Source organism: Chenopodium quinoa, unplaced genomic scaffold (genome assembly GCF_001683475.1).
Source record: "Chenopodium quinoa cultivar QQ74 unplaced genomic scaffold, ASM168347v1, whole genome shotgun sequence".
NCBI lineage: Eukaryota > Viridiplantae > Streptophyta > Magnoliopsida > Caryophyllales > Amaranthaceae > Chenopodium > Chenopodium quinoa.
In genome coordinates, this window is record NW_018742418.1 from 4,438,417 (window position 1) to 4,462,421 (window position 24,005).

The window sequence follows — 24,005 nt, forward strand, 5'->3', positions numbered from 1 at the left end:
CTGAATATTTTCATGCCAGCAAAACATACTTTACAAACCAAAAGAACAACCAGGGCATGCGATAAATAGAGAGCTTTACATTATACTAATATATATACCTTGACAATTGCTAGGCAGAGATTATAATTACATGTTGGAAGATTAGTTTTTCATTCTACTGTACACCATTTACATTGCATCTGGCTTTTTCTGCTGATTTCAGATGAATAATTTTACCTTAATTCTGTACAATTTTCTGACTGATTCATCAACCATTTTGGCAGAAGTACAGAAAGCTCGAAACTAATTTCAGTTATATGACTAAGTTCTTCTTAAAGAGCTGGATTATGTTAAGTAATTATAATAAACCCAGAAAGGAGCTTCTGTTTTATCCTTTGGCAAACTTTGAATATAGAGGTAAAATCTTGACAGTTCCTCTGTTGATACTGCCTCTGCATCTATTACTTCAGATTCACTTGTCAGAACCCATAAATCCTCTGACTTTACTCTTTTTAATCCTCCTCTGCAGAAGGGGCATGATGCAGACTTTGTATTCCTACAGTTTTTGGACAAAGAAAAATTCAGCCATCCATTCATTCTTAAAAAGAAATATATACAAACGAAGTAAAAAATAACGCGGTTATTTGACTCATACCCTAGTCCCTCCTCAAGAGTCAAGACATATTCTTATCGCCTTTAAAAATAAGTTTTGGGATGAACAAGTTCAATTACGAGAAATTCTTGTGCAAAGAACCAAACTTGAGTGTCTCAATAAACATCAAATTTAGAACCTTGAAAACTTTATGACGGATGTATGTTAAAAGGTCACACTCAAGAACGAAAGCTATATTATTTAGTTTTTCGACTATCACAAGGAGCGTTAATCTTGGGTGTAAGTAACCACGCAAAACTTTTGACAGTGTTGGGCGGTAAAAAAAAAAATTACTGTAGTTTTACCAGTTTCGGTAACAGTTGATGCACATTGCATGACAGCAGCCAGGCAAGACCATTTTAGTAGTCGGCACCAAACATATCCCACATTCATCCTCTCTTTCTTGATCAATCACATTTTGAAGCCTACCCTGCCCTAAGAAATTCTCCTTGTCACCACTTTTCTTGGTCAAATTTATTCTACTTTCGCGCTCCACCAAATCATTGTGAAGCCTTGTAAGGGAAGGAAGTATGATAGCTGCCAATTTTGATATTGTTTGAAGCAAGTTAGCACGATACAATAATAATATTAATGAGCGATGATAAATCCATCTCAAATATGAGCAAAAACGACCAAATCTTCGGGACACTTTTAAAATTAAGTTTTTTGCCATGTATTGGGACGTTGTTTCAATTAAATAAATCCATCCTTGCTATTGGATGACTATAGTATTATGTACTCCGTAATTATTTAATGATCTTATTATTTATTTAATGTACATACCATAGAATTCTCTAACTGTTGCCTTGCTTCCTTGGGTAGATATATGGGTTCTTCCATCTGGATAAACCTATATTGAAAAATTCAACGAATTTGATTAATTAAACTAGCTTAAGAAAATTGTTTGCTTGGGAAACAATTTTTCATGTTCATATCCCCCAAAATAATACATGTATGTAGTTATGAATTCGATTCTCTATTTTAATAACCAAGAGTCCAAGATAACGTATTTGGGGACGTAAACAAGACAATAACACCAAAGACCCATTTCCTAAGAAATTCTACTTCCTATACTCGCGTTTCACAAACCTAACAAACCCAATAGTCTTACATGTATTGTAGAATAGCGAGTTTAAAATTAACCAATGTAATAGCTAGCAAAACATGAAATGATAAAATAATCGCGAACAAACATAAAAACATATTAATTCTTTTAATTTACTAAAGTCTAAGAAGAAAGACCAACCTCATATATTAGAATGTTGAATAGATTGAAGTAAAGTGGGAAAAGGCAGGAACAAGAACTATCAAGCCATTGGAGCAAAAGATAAAGCAAAGGTGACAGTTGATTGTACTCCAATTTCATATGAAGGCAAACCCCTTTTTTTGGTTTTGGAATTGCAGCTACCCTGTTACAAGAAATTATATAGACATATTAAACATAACATTTCATATGAATCAATATTTTTCACCTTTTTCTAAGGCTGTAACTTTTTTTTACATACCATATATATAAGTAACGGAAAATACAAAATTAGGTAAGCCTTCGCCCCGTCGACAACTGCGCACGGGGCAAAGGCGTAAAGCATAAGATTATGTACTTACAGGGCATTGGCATGCTGTATATCAGCTTCTAACTCCTTGAGTAAATCTTGGTATGAAGACCTTCCTACTTGGTAATACACCATTTCCATATTTTCTAAGAAAAAAAAATTAAAACAAAGTTTAGTGGCTATTTGTTTTTCTAGGAAGTGTTTAGGGATGTTTTCTAGAAAAATTGTGGTTTTCAGGGAATAGAGGAGAGAAAGAAAGCTCAAACTTTGAGTTTATATATAAATATTAATGGGAGATTGTGTCTAATAGTGAGTAATAATTAATTAAGGTGGCAAAGTATGATTTGTGCTCCTCATTATCTTCTTGTGTTTTGAAATATATTTCCTTCTTTTTAAGACAAAAGCAGATTCTATTTGGAGTAGTATAATTAATTGTTTTAGTGGTTGTTGGTAGGTGATTTTTTTTTATTTTTTATTTTTTTTTTTTTATTATTATTATTATTATTATTATTATTATTATTATTATTATTATTATTATATTTTGAAGGGATTATTTTACATATATATATTAAAATGGATTATGACATTATGATATGGACTAATTATTATTAGTTAGATTTTTTTTTTTCCAATATTAAATATTATTGGTAATTGTATGACTTTAGACCTTATTATTATTTTGGAACTCATATCTCCCGTGTCCTAAAAGAAAAGGGCTTAGCCTAGGTCATTTTTTTTTTTATATTTTATTTTACTCCGTATTTTATTTTATTTCTTTTTTGAAGGGTTGACATAATAAATAGTCTTAAAGGTAGAGGGATTGAGAACTTGGGAGAAATATAGCCAGCCACTAGACATCACCCCCTGATAATTTGGCCTATACTTGCAATTAATGTCAACCATTTTGCTCTTTTTGCAAAAATAAATAAATAATACTGTAGATTATTCTTACAATCTTACTAGCTAGTAGCTACTCGTATATAGTGTGTTTCTTGTTAATTAAGAATATTCCCAGTTATTTGTTTAAAAAAATACTAGACTTTTAAGTATTCTCTAACATTTGTAATTGTGTAAACATTGGTGTTTTTTTTTTCTTTTTTTCTTTTTCTTTTTCCCTTCTTTTTTAATATTTGACTATGACAATTTTTTAATACTCGTATCAAAAAATAATTAAAGATTGCTAAGTTTCTTGTGTTATACGTAACTTCGTATTACACTTTTTATGGACAATGATCGATATTGAGTAGTTTTTTTTTTTGTTTTTTTTTTCTTAACATATAGATTTAGATTATTCCTTCAATTTCTCACTTGTTTACCAAAGAGTCTAGTAGTCTACAATTGTTGATTTTGTCTTCTGTTTTTTTTTTTAATTATTATTATTTTTTTTTTAAATCCCTCTTAAAATATTTATTTTATTATTTAATCTTTGAGAATATTTGATATGTGGTGCTGTGATGTACTCTGTAATTTATAAGCCTTACAAGTCAAAGTCAAACTCAATGTCACTTCAAAATTCTACAATTTATTATTGCGTCATCATTAATTACACTACTAAGTGTTACATATTTCACTTTTTATTTACAAATTGATTTTACTACAGAGTAGTATGATTAAAAAGTACTCGTACTACGAGTACATATTTGTATTGAATTAAACGAACTCAATTTTTTATACTACTTCCGTTATATATTAATTGTAACTTTGCGCTATTATTTGTGAGACATAAAATATTTCAAAGTTGTAACTAATATATAACGGAGGTAGTAAAACACTTGAGAGGTCAAACTAATCATTGGACAAGGCTTAACCAAATTAGGCAAACAATAATTATATTTATTCTTTAAAAATAACTTTAGGAAAAATACACTTTAATAATTCCAACTATGGGCGATTTACTTTTAATAATCCCAACTAAGATTTATTATCTAATAATCCCAACTATGCTATCAGTTTGCCTCCAATGGTCCCAATAACCGATAACCTGCTGAAAGTGTTTTTTTTAGCCACGTGTCAACACGTGATTGGTCCAAAATTTTAAAAAAATAAAAATAAAATAAAAACATAAAAAAATCCCAAAATTCCCAGCCACCACCCTTTTTCCCCACCGTCAAACCCTAACCCCCACCCCTAACCTCGCCGGAAACGGCCAGCCACCCCCCTTAACCAACTAAACCGGCCGGCCGACCCCTTTTAACCCACCCCCGAAACCACCTCCTAGCCAACCCCGACCCCCGAATTTGAAGCAGCGTTTTAACAAGGTGTGACTGCAGGTGGTGGCGGTGATTACTCCGAAGCCATCGCCAAAGAACACGCCTGTCGTCACACTATCTCTGTGAACCAAAAAATCGCTGCGAAGGTGTGACTGTAGGTGGTGGTGGTGACTATAGGTGGTTTTTGGGGGTCAAGGTTGGCTGGGCAGGTGGTTTTGGGGGTTGGGGTTGGCTGGCCGGTTGGTTTCGGTGGCTAAAAAGTGGTGGCCAGCCGGTCCGACGAGGTTAGGGGGTTGGGGGGTTAGGGTTTTACGGTGGGAAAGGGTGGCTGAGATTTTTGTTTTATTTTGTTTTTTTGTTTGTATTTTTTTTTTTTTTTTAAATTTGCACCAATACTTATAATTTTTTTTTTTTAAATTTGAACCAATACTTATAATTTTTTTTAAATTTTCTTTTTAAATTTTTTTTAAATTTGAACCAATAATTATAATATAGTATAATTAAATCTAATAATCATTATATTCATTATTGTTCTACACTTTTTACTTGTTTTGTGTAATGTTTCTATATAAGTAATCCAAACTATTTAGCCAATTAAATCTAGTCATCATTATATTCATTATTTCCTTTGAAGCAACATTAATTATCTATCATTGGTACATGTATAAACTAGACCGAAAACTAATGACCTGATAGTTACGTATCCTACTAATATAGACTCGATATCTCTTGTAACACTCCTAAATCGAACCCAAACAAATGTCCTAAACTAGTTGTCACCTTTGATCATGATGATTTCATATACGAGTATGAAAACGTACTTAATTTTTCCGATTTCATATAAACTTCCAATCACATTAATCATAATAATGATCTTACGACAACTGCATAATGGCCACCTTAATGCGAAATTTATATACGCTTTTAAATGCTCATCACATCAATCAGTCCCAAAATCTATCTCATATAATCAACTCGATCATAATTAGAAATCGGCCTCCAATCGGCCATTATACCAACTAGATTAGCATCAAGAGGACTAGATCGAATAAAACACATCATCATCAAAATTACTACATCACATGAGTATCAAAACTTATATAGAAAGATCGATTTAAAAAAAAAAAAAAAAAAAAAAAAAAAAAAAAAAAAAAAAAAAAAAGAACGAATCTGCTCTATAAACAAAAATATTCTCTTGTAAATTGCTGCTTTGAAATTACAATCACACCTTTAATATATGCCAAAGGAAAATATAATGAACCGTAATAAGTAAATCAAAGTAAAAAAAAAAAAAAAAAAAAAAAAACAATAACTAAACATATATGTTTAAAACCTAAATAAAAATAGTAAATTCATTATTAATGAATCAAACCCGAGGAATAATCTTGGCTCTCAATGGATTCTTCATGATCACAGTAAACTCAAGCTTCTCAGTAAAGTCAACCTTACTATTTTCCGGAAATGCCCTCCATTCAAATTCTTGGACCAACCTTGCAATCAATAAATTCACATGTATTGTTGCCATACTTAGACCCGGGCACACACGTCTACCAGCCCCAAATGGTATCATTTTCACTTCTCGTACCCCCGTTATATCCGCATCTTCCCCACCCGTTAAAAACCGCTCTGGGTCGAAATTTTCTGGGTTTTTCCAAAGTTTCGGATCCTCGGATATTCCGGGTAAAAATAATTCTACATTGCAACCCGTGGGGATATGGTATCCCCCCAGGGTAGCAGGCTCAGTGACCGCGTGAGTTAGTGAAAAGTAAGTCGGAGGGTGTTTTCGTAAAAGCTCCTTCACAAAGGCATGCAAGTAAGGCATCTTATCAAGGTCCGCCTCTTCAACGGGCCGGGTACCCACTGTGGAGCGAATCTCGTTATACATCCTCTCTTGTATTTCCGGGTTCTCAATGAGTCGGGCCACGGCCCATTCGACAGCGGTCGCAGTAGTATCAGTTCCCCCGTTGATAAACTCCGAGCACAGGGTCACTATCTCGGGCTCATTCGGGCCTGAATTCCGACCCTCAACCTTGACCTCAAACAGCGTGTCGAGATACGAGAACTGCATTGCCGTAGGATCCGATCCAACCCCGGCCCGAAGAATGGCCCGTCGTTGTTCGATGAATGGGCGAAGCGTCTCGATTTGCTTCCTCCGAACCTCCAAAGCTTCCTTACGTTGCTTAGAGAAAAACAAGCTAAGAATAGGGAGAAAATCGTCAATTCGCGGGTTCACCGTAATCAACACCTCCTTTAACGTGTGATCAATCTTATCGATAGTTTCCTCACTCATATGAACTCCGAAACACATCGACAGCAATATGGTAAACACCGCGAAACGAGCATTCTTCAGCACGTAAACGACGCCGTTTGGGTCCTTCTCGGCCTCGGCTTTGATCCTTTCTATGAACGTATCCATAGCAACATTACGCACACCTTTAAACTCCTTTAGTCTAGATGAGCTAAGACCGTTTTGAACCATGTTTTTTCTTAGGGACCGCCAAACCGGACCGTAAGTTGCGGCATTGACAGTAAACTTGTCGCAACTAAAGATCCCTCGAGTGGGGGTCTCAGCGGGTCGGGTGGCAAATACCTGACCCTTTTCGATCAGTGCCTCGTGTGCTAACTCGGCGCTGCTGACTATAATCAAAGTACGTGACCCCATCTTGAGGGTAAAGATGGGGCCGTACTTTGGTTTAAGGTCTCTTACGTATTCAAAGAAGTATTTTCCCGAGTTAGCAACCTGGAATAGGTTGCCAACTATGGGCCATCCTGGAGGGCCTGGGGGAAGTGTACGCCTTTCCCCAAACCTTGACGATGATTTGACCTTACTCTTAGAGGAGGAGGAGGAGTTATTTTGAGTGAAGATGAATCCAAAGGAAAGAGTTGTAATCAAAAGGATTGCTAATGAGATAAAAATGAGGTGATAGTAAGAAGAGAAATCCATGATTGTATGTACACTCTGTTTAGTACAGTGTGCGGTAAGGGGTGTGAACGAGTCGAGCCGAATATTTAGAGAAGTGAGTGATGAGTATAGAGAGGCAGTTGTAGCATCATAAGAGAAAGTGGAATGGTGGGTAGGAGTTAGAAGAGGAGGGGGGTATAAGAAATGGAAAATGCTGGAAAATTTAGGTGATTGTTATGAAGGGTACCTGTGAAATTTTAATTTCCAACGCATTGGTGAGGCTAGTTAAATGTTGCAGCTGCCAACTACAGCCCTAATAATAGTTAATGTTGTATAGTGTAGTGGGACATTTTTAGTAGTATGTGGACTATAAAATTATGCCTTTAATTTCATGTTATGGAAAAAATCATGGACATTCTTGGTATCTTCAATATATAAATGTTTAGTCAAAGAGATAAAAATTTGATTTAACTCTTTTAATAAAGGCTAACTAGTAGGCGGCTATAGATAGGTGAGATTTTGGTTAGAAATTTTCTTCTCAATTTATTTGATTATGTGAAGTACTCCGTATGTGTTTATCGTTTTCAAGGTTGGTTTTATTACCACTCGGGTAATTATATACAAGTACGTAGCTTTTAGGGTTACCAATAATAATAATAATGTATGGCAAACAACTAATGCGTTGATCGGTGTAGTTAATGTTTTACTTAATTTACCGTATTATTCTTTAGTTATTTTTAATTATCAATAAGTTAAAATAATTAAAAGGTTGATATTTTAAACCTATAAAGTGAGAAAAATTAAACAAGCTAAGATCTCACGTATGTATATGACATCTTAATTCTTAAGTAAGAATAATCACTAAAAATGGTTAATGTAAATTTTGTGAACAAGCAACGTCAGATGTCAAAATATGCTAACTAATTAAACAAGAACGAAGAAAATACATTTTGATGCTCATATAGGATATTACTCTAGCAGTAATGAATACATAACTTTAATAAGGGTCAATCGGAGTTGTTTATACGTAACATATTTTCATTTTAACTCCTCGGACGATAAATATAGATAATGTTGTCCGTATATATTAAATGTGATCAACAATTTTGTCAATTTACCATCAAAGAAGTAAATACTTAAATAGTTAAATGTGCGTATGGGCGGTGGATAGAAAGACTAGTTTACTACAATTAAGTCAATAGGTAAGGGCAGTAGGTTATTAGTTTCATTTAACTTCCGGTATGAGATAATTTGTCAAAATTAAAAACTTTATTAACTTTTTTTCAATAGTGGTTTAGAAATATGAACATTATTAAGAATTATGAATCAATGATATTCCATATATGTAGCCTTAATGTATAAGCTTTAAACAATTTTTTTTAATGGTATAAATTTGAGAATTCTGGATAAAAGTACGCTCGGATCAATATAGTCAATATTAATGTAGTCATGTAATAGGAAGTTTTGAAAGAAAAAACATATATATCCTACAAAATAGTAAAAATATGTCTAAACTTCATTAAATTGGGGGTTAAGGTTTAATCCTCTAACATTTTATTTAAAAATAACAATACTTAACCACTATGCTACAAGTCTACAACTTTTTATATGTATTTTTCAAACACATACTCCGTATTTTTTATAACCAATAACTATAATAAAACCTGGGAGGGATCAGGCCCCTCCCCGCTACAATTAAGATCCGTCATTGGTTAACACACTATTCATACAAAATTAATGTGTAGGTGTAAGCTTGTTTAAAATGAATATTGGACATATATGATAAAATATTAAAATGAAGGCACTCCTTCCATGCCTCCATCACTCCATGTATGATTAATTGTAATAAAAACAAAGTTTAAGGGAAATTGTAAGGCCAGATGTTGACCAAAGTGATTATTTCATTATAAAAAAGTAAAGTTTGTGGAATATTAAATGGTTAGTAGGAGAGAAATAATAATTTTTCCATTCTTTAAATATTGTAATATTTGTGATTTTAGTTTTGACATTATTTACACATTAATCTTTAACTACATAAACTCCATGCGTTTCTAAATACTCGCAATAGTTTGACATTAACGCTATATTTCGTATTAACTTTGATTATAATTTATTTTTACTACTCCGTATTATATAAAAATCAAATGTTATTGTTATACTTCTTCCGTTCTCTTTTAATTGCAACGTTTTGATTTTCACACTTAACAATAATTTCACACTTAACAATAATGCATAATTTCAACTCTTTATATATATAATTATAAAGTTTTAAAAAATATTAAAATTTGATATTGTACAAATATAAATGGATCTTGCTAATGAGTGCCCCGGGACGTTAAATAACTAATTTATATACAACTTAAAATAGTGCTAATTTTGGACACGTTGATCGGGGTAATTAATGTTAATGAGTGCCCTGAAACGTTAATAACTAATTTATATACAACCTAAAATAGTGATAATCTTGGAATACATGTGAAAATCACACGTTGATCGGGGTAATTAATGTTTAATTACCTAATATTTCCATTTTTATTTCTTTTATCTAACACCCGAGACGCTTGTAAGCTTTTGCCAATATAAATTTAGACGAATCTTATAATATTCCACATGACTATATGTTGTCCAAGATATAATAAAGTTGCTCAATTCAAATGTGACAACATGAATAGTGCAATAATTTTCTAAAATTGTAACTAAAACAAACAAAGGAAGTAAATTATATCTATATCAAATTTTATAATCTTGGGTCACGAGGAATTGTCATGTTTTTTTAGACCTTGGTGTAAAAATATCTTGTGTGACACAATAACACAGACATAACACAGTGACAGTGTGAGTGCGTGACAAAAGTTTATTTTCTTTTCCTGTATACTTCAGCTTTAATCGACTACAGAGAACCATTTTTTTTTATGCTAACTACAGAGAACCAGTGGTTGCTTTCACTGTTTATTTGGTATTGTTGCCGCCAAAAAAAATCGACATTATGAATTATATATCTCATCAAAAACTTTAATAATTTCTGCAAAATAAAGGTAATGCACTCAACAATTCAACCTTTTTTCTATATCAATTACATTACTGTTTGCGTAGAATCAAACAAACTCTCAAATTCTACAAAATTACAGTTTACGATCATGAATTTTTAAGTGCTGCTATTATATTTATATGTTAATTATCTTTGAAATGTTGATTTTTTTTCTTTTGCTTGATTCTGATTGGAAGATATTTATATAACCAGATTTTGCTAAGAACTAATTGAAATGTGTAGTAATTGCAAATTTTGCCTTGAATTAGACCTAGCTCTTCCGAATTTGCTACTCCTTATTAATTTTTGCCTCAATTTGGGGTTTTTCGTACTGATACATTTTGTATTACCCTAATTAATTAAAATGAATATCTAATATCATAATATGTCTTTTTCTTCAAAAAAAACATCATAATATGTCTTTAAGAAGTTATTTTTCTGTTTAATCCTTTTCAGTTGTTTATTGTGACCTGTGAGTGTGCACGTTTTTTTTTCAAAAATGTGAGTTTATCGCGTTTTGTAGGGATAAAATTGCGTAAATCTAGACCTTATTGTCGAAGTGGGTTTGGATGGGGCTTTTATTGTGTTATGTAAGCTAGTAACTTCAGCTGTTACATGAATCATGTGTAACATACTACAAGTCCATAACATTATTATTTATAGTTCGATGCCTTCGACTGAGGCGATTTGTAGGGGGTCTGATACATGTATGCAATGTCAATGCTGCACTGTATAGAGGTTATTGCTGTTGGAACCTCTTTATTACTCAGACTTCTTAAAGGGGTTGGCACCTTGGTGGGTCAATATGTTACTCCCCGAATTGAGCAATTTTGCTATTTTACTCGGGTGGGCATGGTACAACAAGGATAAAGGTGTCGAATCTATGCCCTTTACCTGACCTTACACTCGGACACTAGCTACATTAACCACCACTAAAGACGAGTATGTCTAACATGTCTTAAGTGGGTTTGATGAGTATTTATATATATGTATCCAAAAGGCTCTAAAGATAAAAGTTGACTTCAAATATTCAAGCCAAGTAAAAAAGTATAATGTTAGATTTTGTGTCCACATTTTGCCTATGAATTATTTTCATATTTTTTAGTTTAGATTATCATTGGTGAAAACTGTGTTCAAGAATTTAAGATGCCATGTTCTCTAGCACATGTTTAAATTATTGACAACGTTATAAAATTTGAGTCTTTAGCATTTAAATTTCTGCCCATACCCAAGTCAGAAGTATCATAGTTTGGCAAGTTGAATTGATTACTATGAATGATGAGGTTGCAAGCTTGTAGTTTGCAGCAACTGGGTGATATCTTTTCAAATCTTGATCCAGGTTTTGTTTTGTATACCAGTTGCACAGACACTGTTGTAAGTAGTCTTCAATGGTGACGGGTGGGAAAGCTTGTCCTATATAGGAAGAAGAGGATGTGATGACTTTATAACTCATTATGTGTTATGTGTGTGTAAATATTTTGGGCCTACAATAAAGGGCTTGGTATGCTAGTGTATAGGTCATTTGTATACATATGCATATATGTTACGGTCCATTGCAAGGTATGGGATTTAAGTCCCACATCAGCATATGGGGGGCTAATGTGGGGTTTATATAGGGCAATGAGCTCTTCTCCTCTTGAGCTAGCTTTTGGGGATTACTCTCCTATTGTCCTGTATCAATATACGAAGCATATTTCTAATCTTACACTTAGGCATGAGCACGAGTTAATTAAGGATCATATGCACACTTAGGCATGAGCATGAGTTAATTAAGGATCATATGCATATCATTAAGCATTAACAATATATATTACTTCGTATTATAATTTTTTTAATCACGGTTATCTAGATAGAGTTGAATGGTGGGTATATTTTCTGATTGATAAACTGCCATATCTAGAATCCTGGAACATAGTTGAATTCCAGCAGCATGTATATGGGGCTAATATTATCCTAAGGACAAAGATTAGTCTCGTTCTATTCTATTTTGTATTAATCATTTGTAATTTCTAACGGACAAAAGTCTGTGGTGCGAAGAGTGTAATAGAAATGGGAATGGACATGCCCCAAAATTCAAATTTTATCATTTTAAATAATTAGATCAAGTAATTTTGTACAACACATGACTATGCAAAGTTATGCTACATTTGTATGGGTAACATGAATTATCTTACATGCTTATCTTGCAGATGGGGTTAAACGAGCATTTGACAAATCTGGACTCTCTATCTCAAGGAAGCTTGTCAGCAATGTTTTCCTTGAAGATTGTGCTCTTCCACTACCTGAAGAAATATTCTGGTTGTTTTCTGCTCCTTTCTCTAACATCACTGCATCTTGTACAGCCATGATAATTTCCTGCATTTTAGGCCGTGAGGTTCCATGTTGTTCAACACATTGTATGGCTACTTCAGCCACTCTCCATGCAGACTCTAGCTTTACGCTGTCTGCTAGCAAAGGATCAATCATGCTTCCAACATCCCCCTTACGGATTAATGATCTTGCCTACAGAAGGGCAAAATTATCACTGATGTTGGTCATACATAATTTGCTAAATATTAAAGATATTAACCAAGTAAATGCATATCAATTGTGGTTGTTTTTAATTCATAACGTATGGCATGTTATTCTTGGTTAGCTGCATGTGCACTTGATAATGAAGTTTAATATCTGCTGTCACTTTTTGAGGCTAGACCTCCAGAAACCAAATTAATTTCATGTTTCATATGTTGGAAATTTGTATAGCTACCTAAGATTCTTTGCTGTAAGAATAATTTATCCAATGATTTAAACATACAATGCCCCTGAATTATGAAGCAAAACAAACATACCCAGTGTACTATATTCCAGTCAGTCCCATAATCTTCTGTGATGGGCTTTCTTCCAGAAATCAGTTCCAAGAGAACAATACCAAAACTATAAACATCGCTTTTCTCAGTGAGCTGCTGACATGCATAGTACCTACAGGAGCAAGGTACATGAACAGTTAAGTAGAAAGCATGTTTGGAAATAAGAAATGATTACTTAGATGTTTCATGAAGAATCTTACTCCGGGTCTAGATATCCTACTGTTCCTTTAGCTACGCTTGATATGTGAGTGAGATCTTCTTCAGCTTGTCTTGAAAGGCCAAAGTCTGCTACTTTGGCCCTCATATTTATATCTAAGAGGATGTTGCTAGTTTTTACATCTCGATGAATGATACTAGGACTGCATCCAGTGTGCAAGTATTCAAGGCCTGTGAAGCCAGAATTTAGCATGCCTTTGATACCATATAATTCAGGGAGAGAAATTATTCATGTAATACCTTTAGCTGCATCTTCTGCAATGCGCAAACGAGTTAGCCAATCTAGCTGTCTCTGTTTGATAGAATCTGTCAGACAATGACTTATATTAGGTGTCAGATTGTATAAGTTAAGACATGATCACAGACAGTATAAGTAAGAAATTGGGTTTGAAAAGCAGACCGTGTATGTGGTCTCGCAGGGTCCCGTTATGCATGTATTCGTAGACCAAAATTCTATGGTTTGCTTCTTCACAATATCCAATAAGAGGAACCAAATTTCTGTGATGAATTCTTGATAACAGGGAAACCTGCAATTATCATATGGTTCATTAGGCAACATTAAATATCTAGGATTGATATTGCTGGACTTCTCTCATGTAGAATTTAATATACTAAGATTACTAACTTAGCTTGATAATGCTTCAAAATTGGACTTAAGATGGTTGTGTACTATTCATGTTTAGCTGAACTTGCAAAGTTAAGGCTTTGTATGAATTGTATCACATTCGAGCTGAATTTAGTTGCATGACTTACAGAACTGCTTTCCTGGCCACTTTCTTAAATGTGTATGATTGTAAACTCTTTTATACATATAAAGGTAGAGATAAGATTACCTCTGTTAAAAATTGTTTGGTTCCCTGGCTTGTTGGGTCACCTATGATTTTAACTGCGACCTCCTTGCCATCCTTCATCCTACCATAATAGACAACTCCAAAGCTTCCTCTTCCAATGTTCTTGGTGAATTTCATAGTGGCAGCTTCTATTTCAGACAGCTTAATGCAACAAGCTACACCATCATCCATTAGATGCGCCCCTCGTGTGAGGTTATGGCCGTTTTGAGGCTTGGTAACTGCATGCAAGGAGCCCCCTACTTCATACAGAAATATAATAGATTTTTGTAAGCTGTTCGCCCTTGATGTATTTGACAATACAGGTAATAAGCATAAAGTTACCTTTATAACTATTTTGCTGAGATGCCTTTCTTCTGAATTTTCGCAGTGATAGCCAAATTACTAGGATTATAAAAGCTACCAATGCTGCCACTGAAATTCCTACAACCAGCTTCACTTTTGTCCCTAGTCGCATTCCTTTTGTTAACCCAGGATTTCCGTTGTAGCTGCAACAGACATATGCTTTAGAACCACAATACACTAAGAGTCCCCTCTTGGAGGGCATTGGGACTGGTAATTAATTTATTGAGTTTTCTGCATTTGTTTGAGGTGTACTCACTTGAAAACAATTTTCCTGCTTAGTAATGCCGGAGGTATTTTACCACTAAAGTAGTTGTTCTGAATGTACCTGCACAGGAAATGGAAATTCTAGATTGCTGAGTACCAGACCAATTGGTTGTATTAAATTACATGCAATTCCATCATGAGATAGGAGTTTAAGGCAAGTTGGGAGAGGGTCTGCCTCTTTTTTTTATGAGACTTACAGCTCCTGTAAACTCGGTAAGCTACTTAGATAAGAGGGTAAAAATCCATTGAGTCTGTTGTTCTCTAAATGCCTGCCCACGGAAGAAAAGTGTGAGAACATCGTCAAAATTTTGCCAGAAATCTTATCAATAGTATGCATGTTTGAGCTGTAGCTTACACAATTTTCAAGTTGAGGAGGTTACTGATGTCAGGGATGGGTCCAGTGAAGGAGTTACCATCCAACCACCTGACAAATTATATTAGAAATACAATGAATAGCTGCTGAAAATATGTACAAGTTCAATTATTCCATGAATTAGAAAAACAAGCTTACAATTCTGTCAGTGCATCCATATTCTGAATCTCAGGTGGTATAACCCCTGTCAGATTTCTCTGTGATAAATGTCTGCATGGAAAACCAGGAGAAACCTTTAGTACTAATTTCCAATATGCAAGGATATCTGTAGTCTTTTCTTGACAAACAATTTGATCATGGCACTTGCTTTCTTATGGTACTTTTCACCCACATTCAAATCTTGAATTTGTCCTTGTATATATATAGAGCAGTTTGGTTTTTAGTTGACATTGCAGACTGCTCACCCTTGGAAGTTATAGGTATGAGTTATACAGTTTCACTACTAAACTGAACGGAAGTAGCCTGTAGCCCTAACGGTAACAATCTTACTTACATTGCAGTGATTCGTCGTGGTGCAGTTGAGCTGCAGAGTACCCATTCCCATCGTGTTGGAGTGCAAGGATCCCCTTTATCTTGTTTCCCCGGGTCAGCAGGCAGCGTGGCAAGAATGGCATTAAGGGCAATCACTTCCATCAGGAAAAAAAAACATAATCAACATCAGTTGGGGTTTGTTTAGGTGAGGCAGTATCTGCTAGAAACTAAATTTCATTTATTTCTGTATCACATCACAAAACTACCATCTTGAGCATCAGCTTTTGAACCAATCTGAACATATTTGCTGATCTCAATTGCACTCAAGAGCGGACCTTCTGTTGAGTCTGGTGTCTTTACAAACGAAAACGACAGAACAAAATCCAGAGTCACATTCATGTAGCTAGGTTCATAAAGCTTGTAGGTTCCATTAGCGTTCTCTGCTATATTCACAACTGCATTGCTGTAATCAGGTACATAAGGGTGCTCCATTCTGAACTTCCGAGTCTCATTCGATCTCAGATTTTCTATCTCTGCAAAATATGCAAAAGCTCTAGCATTGCCTGGAAAATCCTCTAGGGTCAGCCGGTAGGTTAGGTATCCTTCTGTACCAACTACCGCAGTTTGCATCACTTTAACGGGTGGATACTCTCTGTTGTTCACTTCTATGTTCTTTGTTGTATCGATTCTTTCTGTTCCTGGAGCTACTCCTACTAGAAAGTTTGGCCTTTTTACTTGGTCTGATTCCCATACTCTATCAAATGGGTCGTCCGGGTACCTTAAATGAAAAAATTCTATATTTGATACTCATGGTTTTGCAACAAAACATAGTGGACAGTCAATAGATATTTGTATAACTGTTACATGTATAATAAGCAAACTGTGGTCATTTCAATAAAAAAAAATAACAACCATTCAATGCAGAGTATAGTTGTCATTTCAGATTTTGTCATACATTACAGTTACTCAGTATTTTCCAAGAAATTGGTTCATACCTTATGGGATCTTTCGTAGGAGCTCCAAAATTCACCCTAGCAGCAACCTTCATGTAGAAGTTGTCCTCATAATCCGTGGCGTACATTGAGAGATTCAGTGGGCGAAGCTCCAGGGTAGAGATAAAGGGAGACCCTGTAGTTGCACAGCAAAGACAGACATCAATGGAGCTTGAAGGTGCTCTGATGATCATCTCTTTAACATACGTTCTCGATCCATCGAACACCGTTACGGTTGCCCACTTAGTTGCATCCAAGTATAACAGAAAGCTGGGGTATGTGTCTGCAGTTTCTGTGCTTCCATATAGGAATGTTGCCCTTACAAGGTACCTTCTCCTCTCTTTTGTGTCTAATGTATAACAGTATTTCCTGTCATCTGTTGGGAAATCTCTTCTCTTTTTGTAGGGCTCCCATTCATCATTTAGGTTCTGAATATCTACTGTTTTTCCATGATTCATAATTCCATTGTCTGAAATCCATGCTAACCCAGTTTTTTTGTCAGTGTAATTACTGTCTCCTCCACAATCTATACTGGTAAACTCTGCATATAATCATATGAAAGATTATGAATAAATTGGCTTTGAAGGTTGAATACATGTTAAAATTTAAATTCAAAATTAATCTGAGTTAATAATAGTAATACAATTACATACCTGTTACTTGGGAGAATATACATGGTAAAGAGAGAAGAAGTAAAGCCAGAATCTGGAAATATGAACCCATTTAAGATCTTGAAAAGAGAGAGGAACTATATACTCTTACACTAAACTTCTTTCAGTGTTTCAATAACAAACATTTTTGTGCTCTTTAGTTTTTGGTGCAAATTCTTTACCTGGCCACCTTTTGCTTTTGTTTATCTCCAGCTTTTACTTTTCATTTTGATGGAATAGTTTTGAATCGAGAAATGCTTAACCAATTATGGCTACTTAGACTCTTTACCTTGAATTAGTTGTCATATTGTCTCAACTTTATGTTAAAGTATATTTCGCATGATTTAATCTTTCAAATAGACCCCTTCATAATATTGGACTACTTTTATCCTTTTCTCACCACTTTACTCAAATTGTGCAGTCATATTGAAAAATTTAATCATACACTGTTATTTTATAATAGAAAAGATGATAATTTAATTAAGGCATGTTAAATTAGCATTTGTGAATTGTGACTATTAATTTCGGACAGAGGGAGTATTTTACGTATTCCCTGGCTGTGTTTAATGTTCAATCACGGCTCTGAACTGTTACTTTCCTCAATTTCAGTTTTTTATTTGAATGTTAGATGATGGAATCTGCTTTTTCTGATATAAAGTCATTTTGCTTGATTTTAAGCGTCACTTTTTTCCTTACCTCAGGAAAAGAATACACTATGCAACTTTAAAGCCAAAGAAAACAGTCGAGTAAATTGGAATCAGCTTATTTGCTGTCTTTGCCTAGAATCGTAGTAGAATAATAATTGTGGTCGCTTTTTAATCACATATCTGAACTCTCTATACATAAACCGTGTGGACCTATTTATGCTGACATTTGAGAGATTGCCATATATCAGATTTGATTTGATCTTAGAATATTTCCTGTGGTTCCTAAACTGTGGTCTTGATTGTATAACCTCTCTATTTCAGTATTGTCTTTCAATTTTTTGTTTATCTTAAATTGACAGTTTTAAATGTTTACCCCCCAGTATGTGTTAAATCTTAAAGTCTTGATATTTGAATGCTCTGTTCTATTATTGGACACTTAACAAGTACTCCTTTGGTTAGGAATTTATAGTCACATTGTCTCAAACTCTTATTAAGGATCTACCATTATTTTACTGAAATATCCCTATGAAATATGATAGTTGTCTTCTTTTCATTCCCCCCACCCCCCCCCCCCCCTCTCAAAAAAACTTTATTTACATAAAAGAGAGTATGTTTGGGAGATGTGATAACTTTTTATGACATTTTAAAATATTTAGATAATTGCTATTAAAAAAAAAAAAAAAAAGTCAAAGACGAGACAAGTATTATGATTAGTCATGCTAATGATGCTATCATTCATTAGTATGCAAATGTTTTCAATTAATGGCCCTTACTTAGAAAATAGAGGAACCACTAAAATAGTTCACGCTCCACAGTTTATTTTCAGCCCATGGAGCTGTCATGGACAATAACCAAAATATAAAAAATATAAAATATAATGACAAAATGATTGTTTTTGTAATATGATCAAAGGGATCTTTACCATGCATTCATGCAAGGGTACTGGATTTTGCATGCCATTATTTTGAGTTTTAGTATTCTATTTCATTTGTCTTCCTTCTCTTTTATTTAGGTACACTTGTAATTGTTTTTTTAAATCTCTCTTTCTTTTTTGTCCCTTTAGACCAAGTCAACATCACCTTTTAAAAGCTCAAAAAAGCCATGGAGAGTGGTGTTTTTCTTTCATATGAACACAAATCAAGGTTGGTCCAAATTTCATCAGTAGGTAATGTGACCCTCACTATCTTCCAGTAAAAAGGTTCATTTAATTTGTTTGTTCATATTTTAGAAGTACCATCTCATTTGTTTGGTTCATAGTTTTTTTTATCAGTACTATTGTTGTCCTCTTGGTTGTATGTTTGTTTGCTAGTACTATAAGTTTCTTTCTTTTGGATTTTAATGAAGTACCCTATCTTGGTTTTTTCGTGGGAGTTATTGCATTGACACTACTAGAACAATACCAAGATTACCAACCTAAATTCTTAGAGGGATGGTATTGGCTGCATGAAGTTAAATGCCACATTGTCACCCCCACGACCCTACGAGGTACGCGTGTACATATGTATATATGTATATATTTTTCTTCATTTATTTCTATCCAATGGAATGCAATATGATCCTAAAAATCCAATTACAGAGTGTAATACATTTTTTTTATAAAACCTTTCCATTCCGGACATAGGTGGTCTACCAAAAATCATCTGTGATAAACTTGTAACAAATGTAATGGGTCATCTTATTTTGGGTACTTCTTAAGTTATCATGTTCTGATCCATTGGACTTCACCTTGGGGTTATACCTATTTGGGCCATCTTTAAATCTTTATTGAGTAAGACATAAATAAAGCCCATTAGTGCTCAGAAAAAGTGGCTTTGTCATCAATTATTGATGATGAGCAGTTGAGCACACTCCAGAATAAAAAGGCAAAATAATACTTATAAAAAGGGGGTGAAAATCAGGAAGTGCTTACCTACAAATTAACATTTAGTTGAAAATTGAATTAGGTAGCAAAGAGGTGGTATGTGGGGGGGTCCAGAGGGAGGTTCTATTGATCAGCTTCTGGCATCACTTTTCTTGATAATTTGGTTGTTAAATGAAGAGTTTTGAGCTATATTATTATTATTATTATTATTTATTTTTGTATGCATCACATAATAATTTATTGATTTCCTGAAAGAATTTATGTCATAATTTATTTGTAGTGAAATCTTAATAATCTTATTCTTTTTATCACTATATGATCTACCGGAATGGTTTGTTGAAGAAATTAAGAAATGATGTTTTACATTATGACTCCAGTAAGTTTAGCTTGACAATTTTAAATGTGACGCATTATTTTAACATAGAATTGACGACACTATTGACTATATTTTTCAAACATATATTTAAAAATTGCAATATCATAAATAAAAAAAATTGGAATTGAATACGAGTCTGACCACAAAATTATTTGGAGAAGAAGTTTAGACAGAGGTTGGAAGAGAGATTAATTGAAGACATCCTTTTCTTTCCTTGGAGAAGGAAAAAGGTTTAAGCAAGTGTGCTTTATCTTATACTTATCTTTTAATGGCAACTAATTTTTAAAGTTGTCACTACATACCCCCTTTCCTTTCCTTACTGCTCTTCTTTACAACATTCTCTCTAGAAAACTCTCTCTCTCTCTTTCTCTCTCTAAAATCCTTCCCTGTTTTCATAGGTGTATTTTCTAGTCACAAAATTCTGGTGAAAAGGCTCAAAACAGGACTTATGTGGCAGAAGCAGCCCAGCAAATCTTCTTACAGAGAATCAATCAAAGCTCTTGAAGCTGATATTCAGCATGCCAATAATCTGTAAACTTTTCAATCTTCTGTTTTTATAATTTGAGTTTCTAATACATGAACATAATGGGATATTTCATATTTGTAAGCATATCTCTAATTTGTAAATCATTTATATATTTTTCGAAGTTCTTCTCACTTTCTGTTTTCATCCGTTCATATTTTTGGGTGTTGTATACCATGCAAATGGTTAAAACTTTAAAGTTGGTGTATGCAAGTATATATCATGGAAATGGTTAAGTTAATTTGTTGAAGGGATTGTTTATTGTATGACTTTATAATATTTTTTTAGGTGACAATTTATATTCCTTTTGCATTTGTGTAGCATCCCCCTTTTTCTGGGGTTTATCAAATTCTGTTTTTGATTTGATTCTTAGAGTGTTTCATACTGATTTAATAAAATTTGTGTTTTAAAATTTCCAGGGCAGCTTCTCTTCCAAGGGACTACTGTGGGGATAGTGTTCAGATGAGACTATCTTACAGTCCTTTGGCACCCTTTTTCATATATTTGATAGAATTGATGGATTATAGTTGTACAGATGCCCTCCCTAATTTTTTGGGACTGCATCAAATTTTAGTATACAAGGTGCGCCTGCCTAATACCCTATGTTGTACATGTTGTTCTTCGTTACTCCCTCCATCTCATTTTATTTGAGTCAAATGGGGCAAGTAGAATGAGACAGAGAGAGTAATTTCCTTTTTCTTATTGTTTCCTTGACAACAAACTTACATTTTGGAAATAAATGCTTTTGATTAGGTTTATGTTGATGGAATGCCAACAATGTCTTCCCAAGAAAAGAAGGCTTCTTTAAGGGAATTCTATGGTATAATAAAATGAGTCTTGTGTTGCTTTCTTTTCTTATTATATGTTCTCATTTGAAGCATAATTTGAAGCCTTTTAGGAAATGTTTGCTTGCAGCTGTGATATACCCGTCACTTAGGCTGCTAGAAGGTAATCTAATTGAATTGGAAGAAGGTAGCAAAAAATCTAGGAGCTCGGATATTATGAGCCGAAAGAGATTGGATGACAAGTGGAAACTTCCTGATAATGATTTGGAGAGGGATGATGAATGTGGGATTTGTATGGAACCTGGCACTAAGATGGTGTTGCCCACTTGCGGTCATTCCTTGTGCATCAGTTGCTTTCATGATTGGTATGCTTGTATTCCTCTTTTACTGCTTTAAGTCTCGGAATTCTTTGGCATTGTTTTTAATGAAAGGTTATTCAGTTGGGGGAGGTAAAGAAGGTATAGCAGATGAGGGATTTCAATTCTTTGTTTTGATTGATTAACAGGTAGGACAGGAATAGGTACATATCATGGTTGATCATATTAATATCTTACTTTTGAGAGGATGTGCTTTCCGGATAAGGGGGTAAGTTACATCATTACATGGATCACATGACATTGATATTGGCAATTGAAACCTTAGTTTAGGATCCGAAATAAATTAACAATTTGGTGATCACCCCTTTCCAAGCCAGTTAGAAAAGAATTAAGGGAAGGAGAAAGGCAAGGCAATGTATGGTTCTGAAAATTCTCCTTTGGAATTTCCTTGGATGGTAGGATGTGAATAGTCCTAGGCATCCTTAACCTCTTCTGTTTCATCATTTGTTTCCCTTATTTGCATCCTCTTTTCTCACTGAATTGAAGCCAAAATGGGATTCTGTTATTTGCAACGGTATGTTTCTTTTTAATTGACTGTGTATTGACAGGAATTCAAGATCAAGGTCCTGCCCATTTTGCCGGGGAAGCCTAAAGAGGGTAACCTCTAAAGATTTGTGGGTTCTCACAAACAACCATGAGGTTGTTGACTCGATCACCATTGCAAGAGAAAACCTGACCCGTTTCTACTTGTACATTGATAGCCTTCCACTTGCAACACCTGATACCCATTTCTTCGTGTATGATTACATGATATGAGCTAGAGAAAGAGGAAAAGAACCTAAGAAAGTACTTTGTTTTAAAGGAGCCAACCACTGATTGTATATAGTGTCTGGTATTATGTTCACCTTGCGAATTTGCGATGGTGGATTAACAACTGTAAACGTTGTCATCAGATGTTCTTTACCTGGTTAGATATTCTGCTGTTTGTGTTCAGACATCAGTGGAAGCTTTAGATGTTCAGGTTGTGGAAGATCGCCTGCAGCAAAAAATAAGAACGCTTCCTGGTTGAGGCATCTGTAACCTAGTGTAGAAGTAAGTAAAGGTATGCTTGACATCCAACTCTGGCCTTTTAGAATCTGGGAAGGAATTGTCAAGTTACTCTATTGTGTATCTTCTGGGTTTCCCCCTCTCAATAATTTGATGAATTTGTGCTGGTGTTACCCACACATCTTTTTATGATTAACAACTAAATGATCATTGACTATATATCTTAAAGTTGTTCGTTACTAGTGAAGTAATATTCCGTTCATTCAGAAATGTCCTTCACATTGTCCCAACTTCTCATAATTTTAAATAATATGACTTGATATTACTAATATTCGTCAAAGTAGTTGGTTATTATTCTCACATTCTAAATTTTGAGCACCTAGGAAAAACCTATCACCAAGGATACTAACCATAATTTTTTTTTGGGCAAACACACTAACCATAACTATTATGTTACTTCCCATAATTAAAATGTGTGTGTGAAACATAGAGCGAATGATAAAGATCAGTGACAAATTTATGCGGTTCTTAAAAACGATTAAAAAGTGTTAATTACATGCACAAGTAGAGAGGAGAACAATCTAGTAAGAATTTGAAGAAATCACTCAATCAGTACAAAATTCAAGGTTCACCTAATGTGAGGATGTTCAAAGCGTTGAATCCAAAGCATTTTAATTCACAAAAAGATTCATAAATTGTACGTAAAATATTTGTATACTGAATATTAAGTTACTTTTGTTGTAATTGAGCATGAATTCGGACCGATTTCTATCATAGATCAATTTGGTAATCAACATAAGACTGCTTGATTGTTACTTTGTACTGTAGTCGTTTTAGTTAGTTAATGACTACTCTCTCCTTCCTTTATGTTAGTTACACTTTAACTATTTTTCTCTCAAAATAAGATGCCAAACGTAATCAACAAATAACAATGAAGGGAGTATTATTGTTCTTGCAAGTCGGTTAACAATAATCGATTTGCATAACGAGTTAATGACCAACTTTTGTGCTAATCAATCACTTAATATGTGAAAAGGTAGCAACTATTATAAACATATTTGTCTAATCACCGTTTTAATACTACTTGATGAAGAACTAGTTTTGAATAATTTTTAAAAAA

At 34.1% G+C, this 24,005-nt stretch overlaps 4 protein-coding genes across 6 annotated transcripts; 1 reads left to right on the forward strand and 3 right to left on the reverse strand.

The window, feature by feature from the left end:
* Positions 1-155: 155 nt before the first annotated feature.
* LOC110710208 (LON peptidase N-terminal domain and RING finger protein 1-like) lies at positions 156-2,664 on the reverse strand. Its single transcript, XM_021888483.1, has 5 exons — positions 2,237-2,664; positions 1,878-2,040; positions 1,415-1,481; positions 937-1,168; positions 156-535 (listed from the first exon to the last, which is right to left on the reverse strand). Exons 1-5 carry the CDS (start codon positions 2,323-2,325, stop codon positions 325-327), a joined length of 762 nt encoding a protein of 253 aa, XP_021744175.1. The 5' UTR covers positions 2,326-2,664; the 3' UTR covers positions 156-324.
* Positions 2,665-5,260: 2,596 nt separating this feature from the next.
* LOC110710217 (cytochrome P450 77A2-like) lies at positions 5,261-7,634 on the reverse strand. The gene has a single exon (XM_021888490.1). The coding sequence runs from the start codon at positions 7,336-7,338 to the stop codon at positions 5,761-5,763; it is 1,578 nt and encodes a 525-aa protein (XP_021744182.1). The 5' UTR covers positions 7,339-7,634; the 3' UTR covers positions 5,261-5,760.
* Positions 7,635-12,392: 4,758 nt separating this feature from the next.
* On the reverse strand, positions 12,393-17,560 carry LOC110710226 (probable LRR receptor-like serine/threonine-protein kinase At1g67720). Of its 3 annotated transcripts, none has more exons than XM_021888514.1 (15): positions 17,333-17,560; positions 16,683-17,220; positions 15,954-16,465; positions 15,710-15,842; positions 15,355-15,426; positions 15,199-15,267; positions 15,041-15,112; positions 14,836-14,904; positions 14,559-14,722; positions 14,220-14,455; positions 13,787-13,913; positions 13,627-13,692; positions 13,371-13,557; positions 13,153-13,282; positions 12,393-12,826 (listed from the first exon to the last, which is right to left on the reverse strand). In XM_021888514.1, exons 1-15 carry the CDS (start codon positions 17,400-17,402, stop codon positions 12,503-12,505), a joined length of 2,769 nt encoding a protein of 922 aa, XP_021744206.1. In that variant the 5' UTR covers positions 17,403-17,560; the 3' UTR covers positions 12,393-12,502. The 3 variants fall into 3 exon arrangements, with proteins under 3 accessions (XP_021744206.1, XP_021744199.1, XP_021744192.1); XM_021888507.1 differs by having other exon boundaries at positions 14,220-14,473; XM_021888500.1 differs by having other exon boundaries at positions 14,220-14,476.
* Positions 17,561-20,424: 2,864 nt separating this feature from the next.
* On the forward strand, positions 20,425-23,124 carry LOC110710244 (peroxisome biogenesis factor 10-like). Its single transcript, XM_021888521.1, has 6 exons — positions 20,425-20,443; positions 20,612-20,744; positions 21,156-21,318; positions 21,490-21,556; positions 21,652-21,886; positions 22,447-23,124. The coding sequence occupies exons 2-6, from the start codon at positions 20,662-20,664 to the stop codon at positions 22,652-22,654; spliced, it is 756 nt and encodes a 251-aa protein (XP_021744213.1). The 5' UTR covers positions 20,425-20,443; positions 20,612-20,661; the 3' UTR covers positions 22,655-23,124.
* Positions 23,125-24,005: the final 881 nt, after the last annotated feature.

Bases quoted from the DNA above. Each gene is read 5' to 3' on its own strand.
- LOC110710208 (XM_021888483.1), bottom strand. From the start codon at position 2,325: ATGGAAATGGTGTATTACCAAGTAGGAAGGTCTTCATACCAAGATTTA. The intron at 1,482-1,877 runs GTTGGTCTTTCT...TTTTCAATATAG, and splicing joins TCAACATTCTAATATATGAG to GTTTATCCAGATGGAAGAAC. The intron at 536-936 runs GTAAAACTACAG...CAAAAACTGTAG, and splicing joins ATCAACTGTTACCGAAACTG to GAATACAAAGTCTGCATCAT.
- LOC110710217 (XM_021888490.1), bottom strand. From the start codon at position 7,338: ATGGATTTCTCTTCTTACTATCACCTCATTTTTATCTCATTAGCAATC.
- LOC110710226 (XM_021888500.1), bottom strand. From the start codon at position 17,402: ATGGGTTCATATTTCCAGATTCTGGCTTTACTTCTTCTCTCTTTACCA. The intron at 17,221-17,332 runs GTATGTAATTGT...GATTATATGCAG, and splicing joins TATATTCTCCCAAGTAACAG to AGTTTACCAGTATAGATTGT. The intron at 15,427-15,709 runs GTAAGTAAGATT...TTTTCCATGCAG, and splicing joins CCACGACGAATCACTGCAAT to ACATTTATCACAGAGAAATC.
- LOC110710244 (XM_021888521.1), top strand. From the start codon at position 20,662: ATGTGGCAGAAGCAGCCCAGCAAATCTTCTTACAGAGAATCAATCAAA. The intron at 20,745-21,155 runs GTAAACTTTTCA...TAAAATTTCCAG, and splicing joins ATTCAGCATGCCAATAATCT to GGCAGCTTCTCTTCCAAGGG. The intron at 21,319-21,489 runs GTGCGCCTGCCT...GCTTTTGATTAG, and splicing joins ATCAAATTTTAGTATACAAG to GTTTATGTTGATGGAATGCC.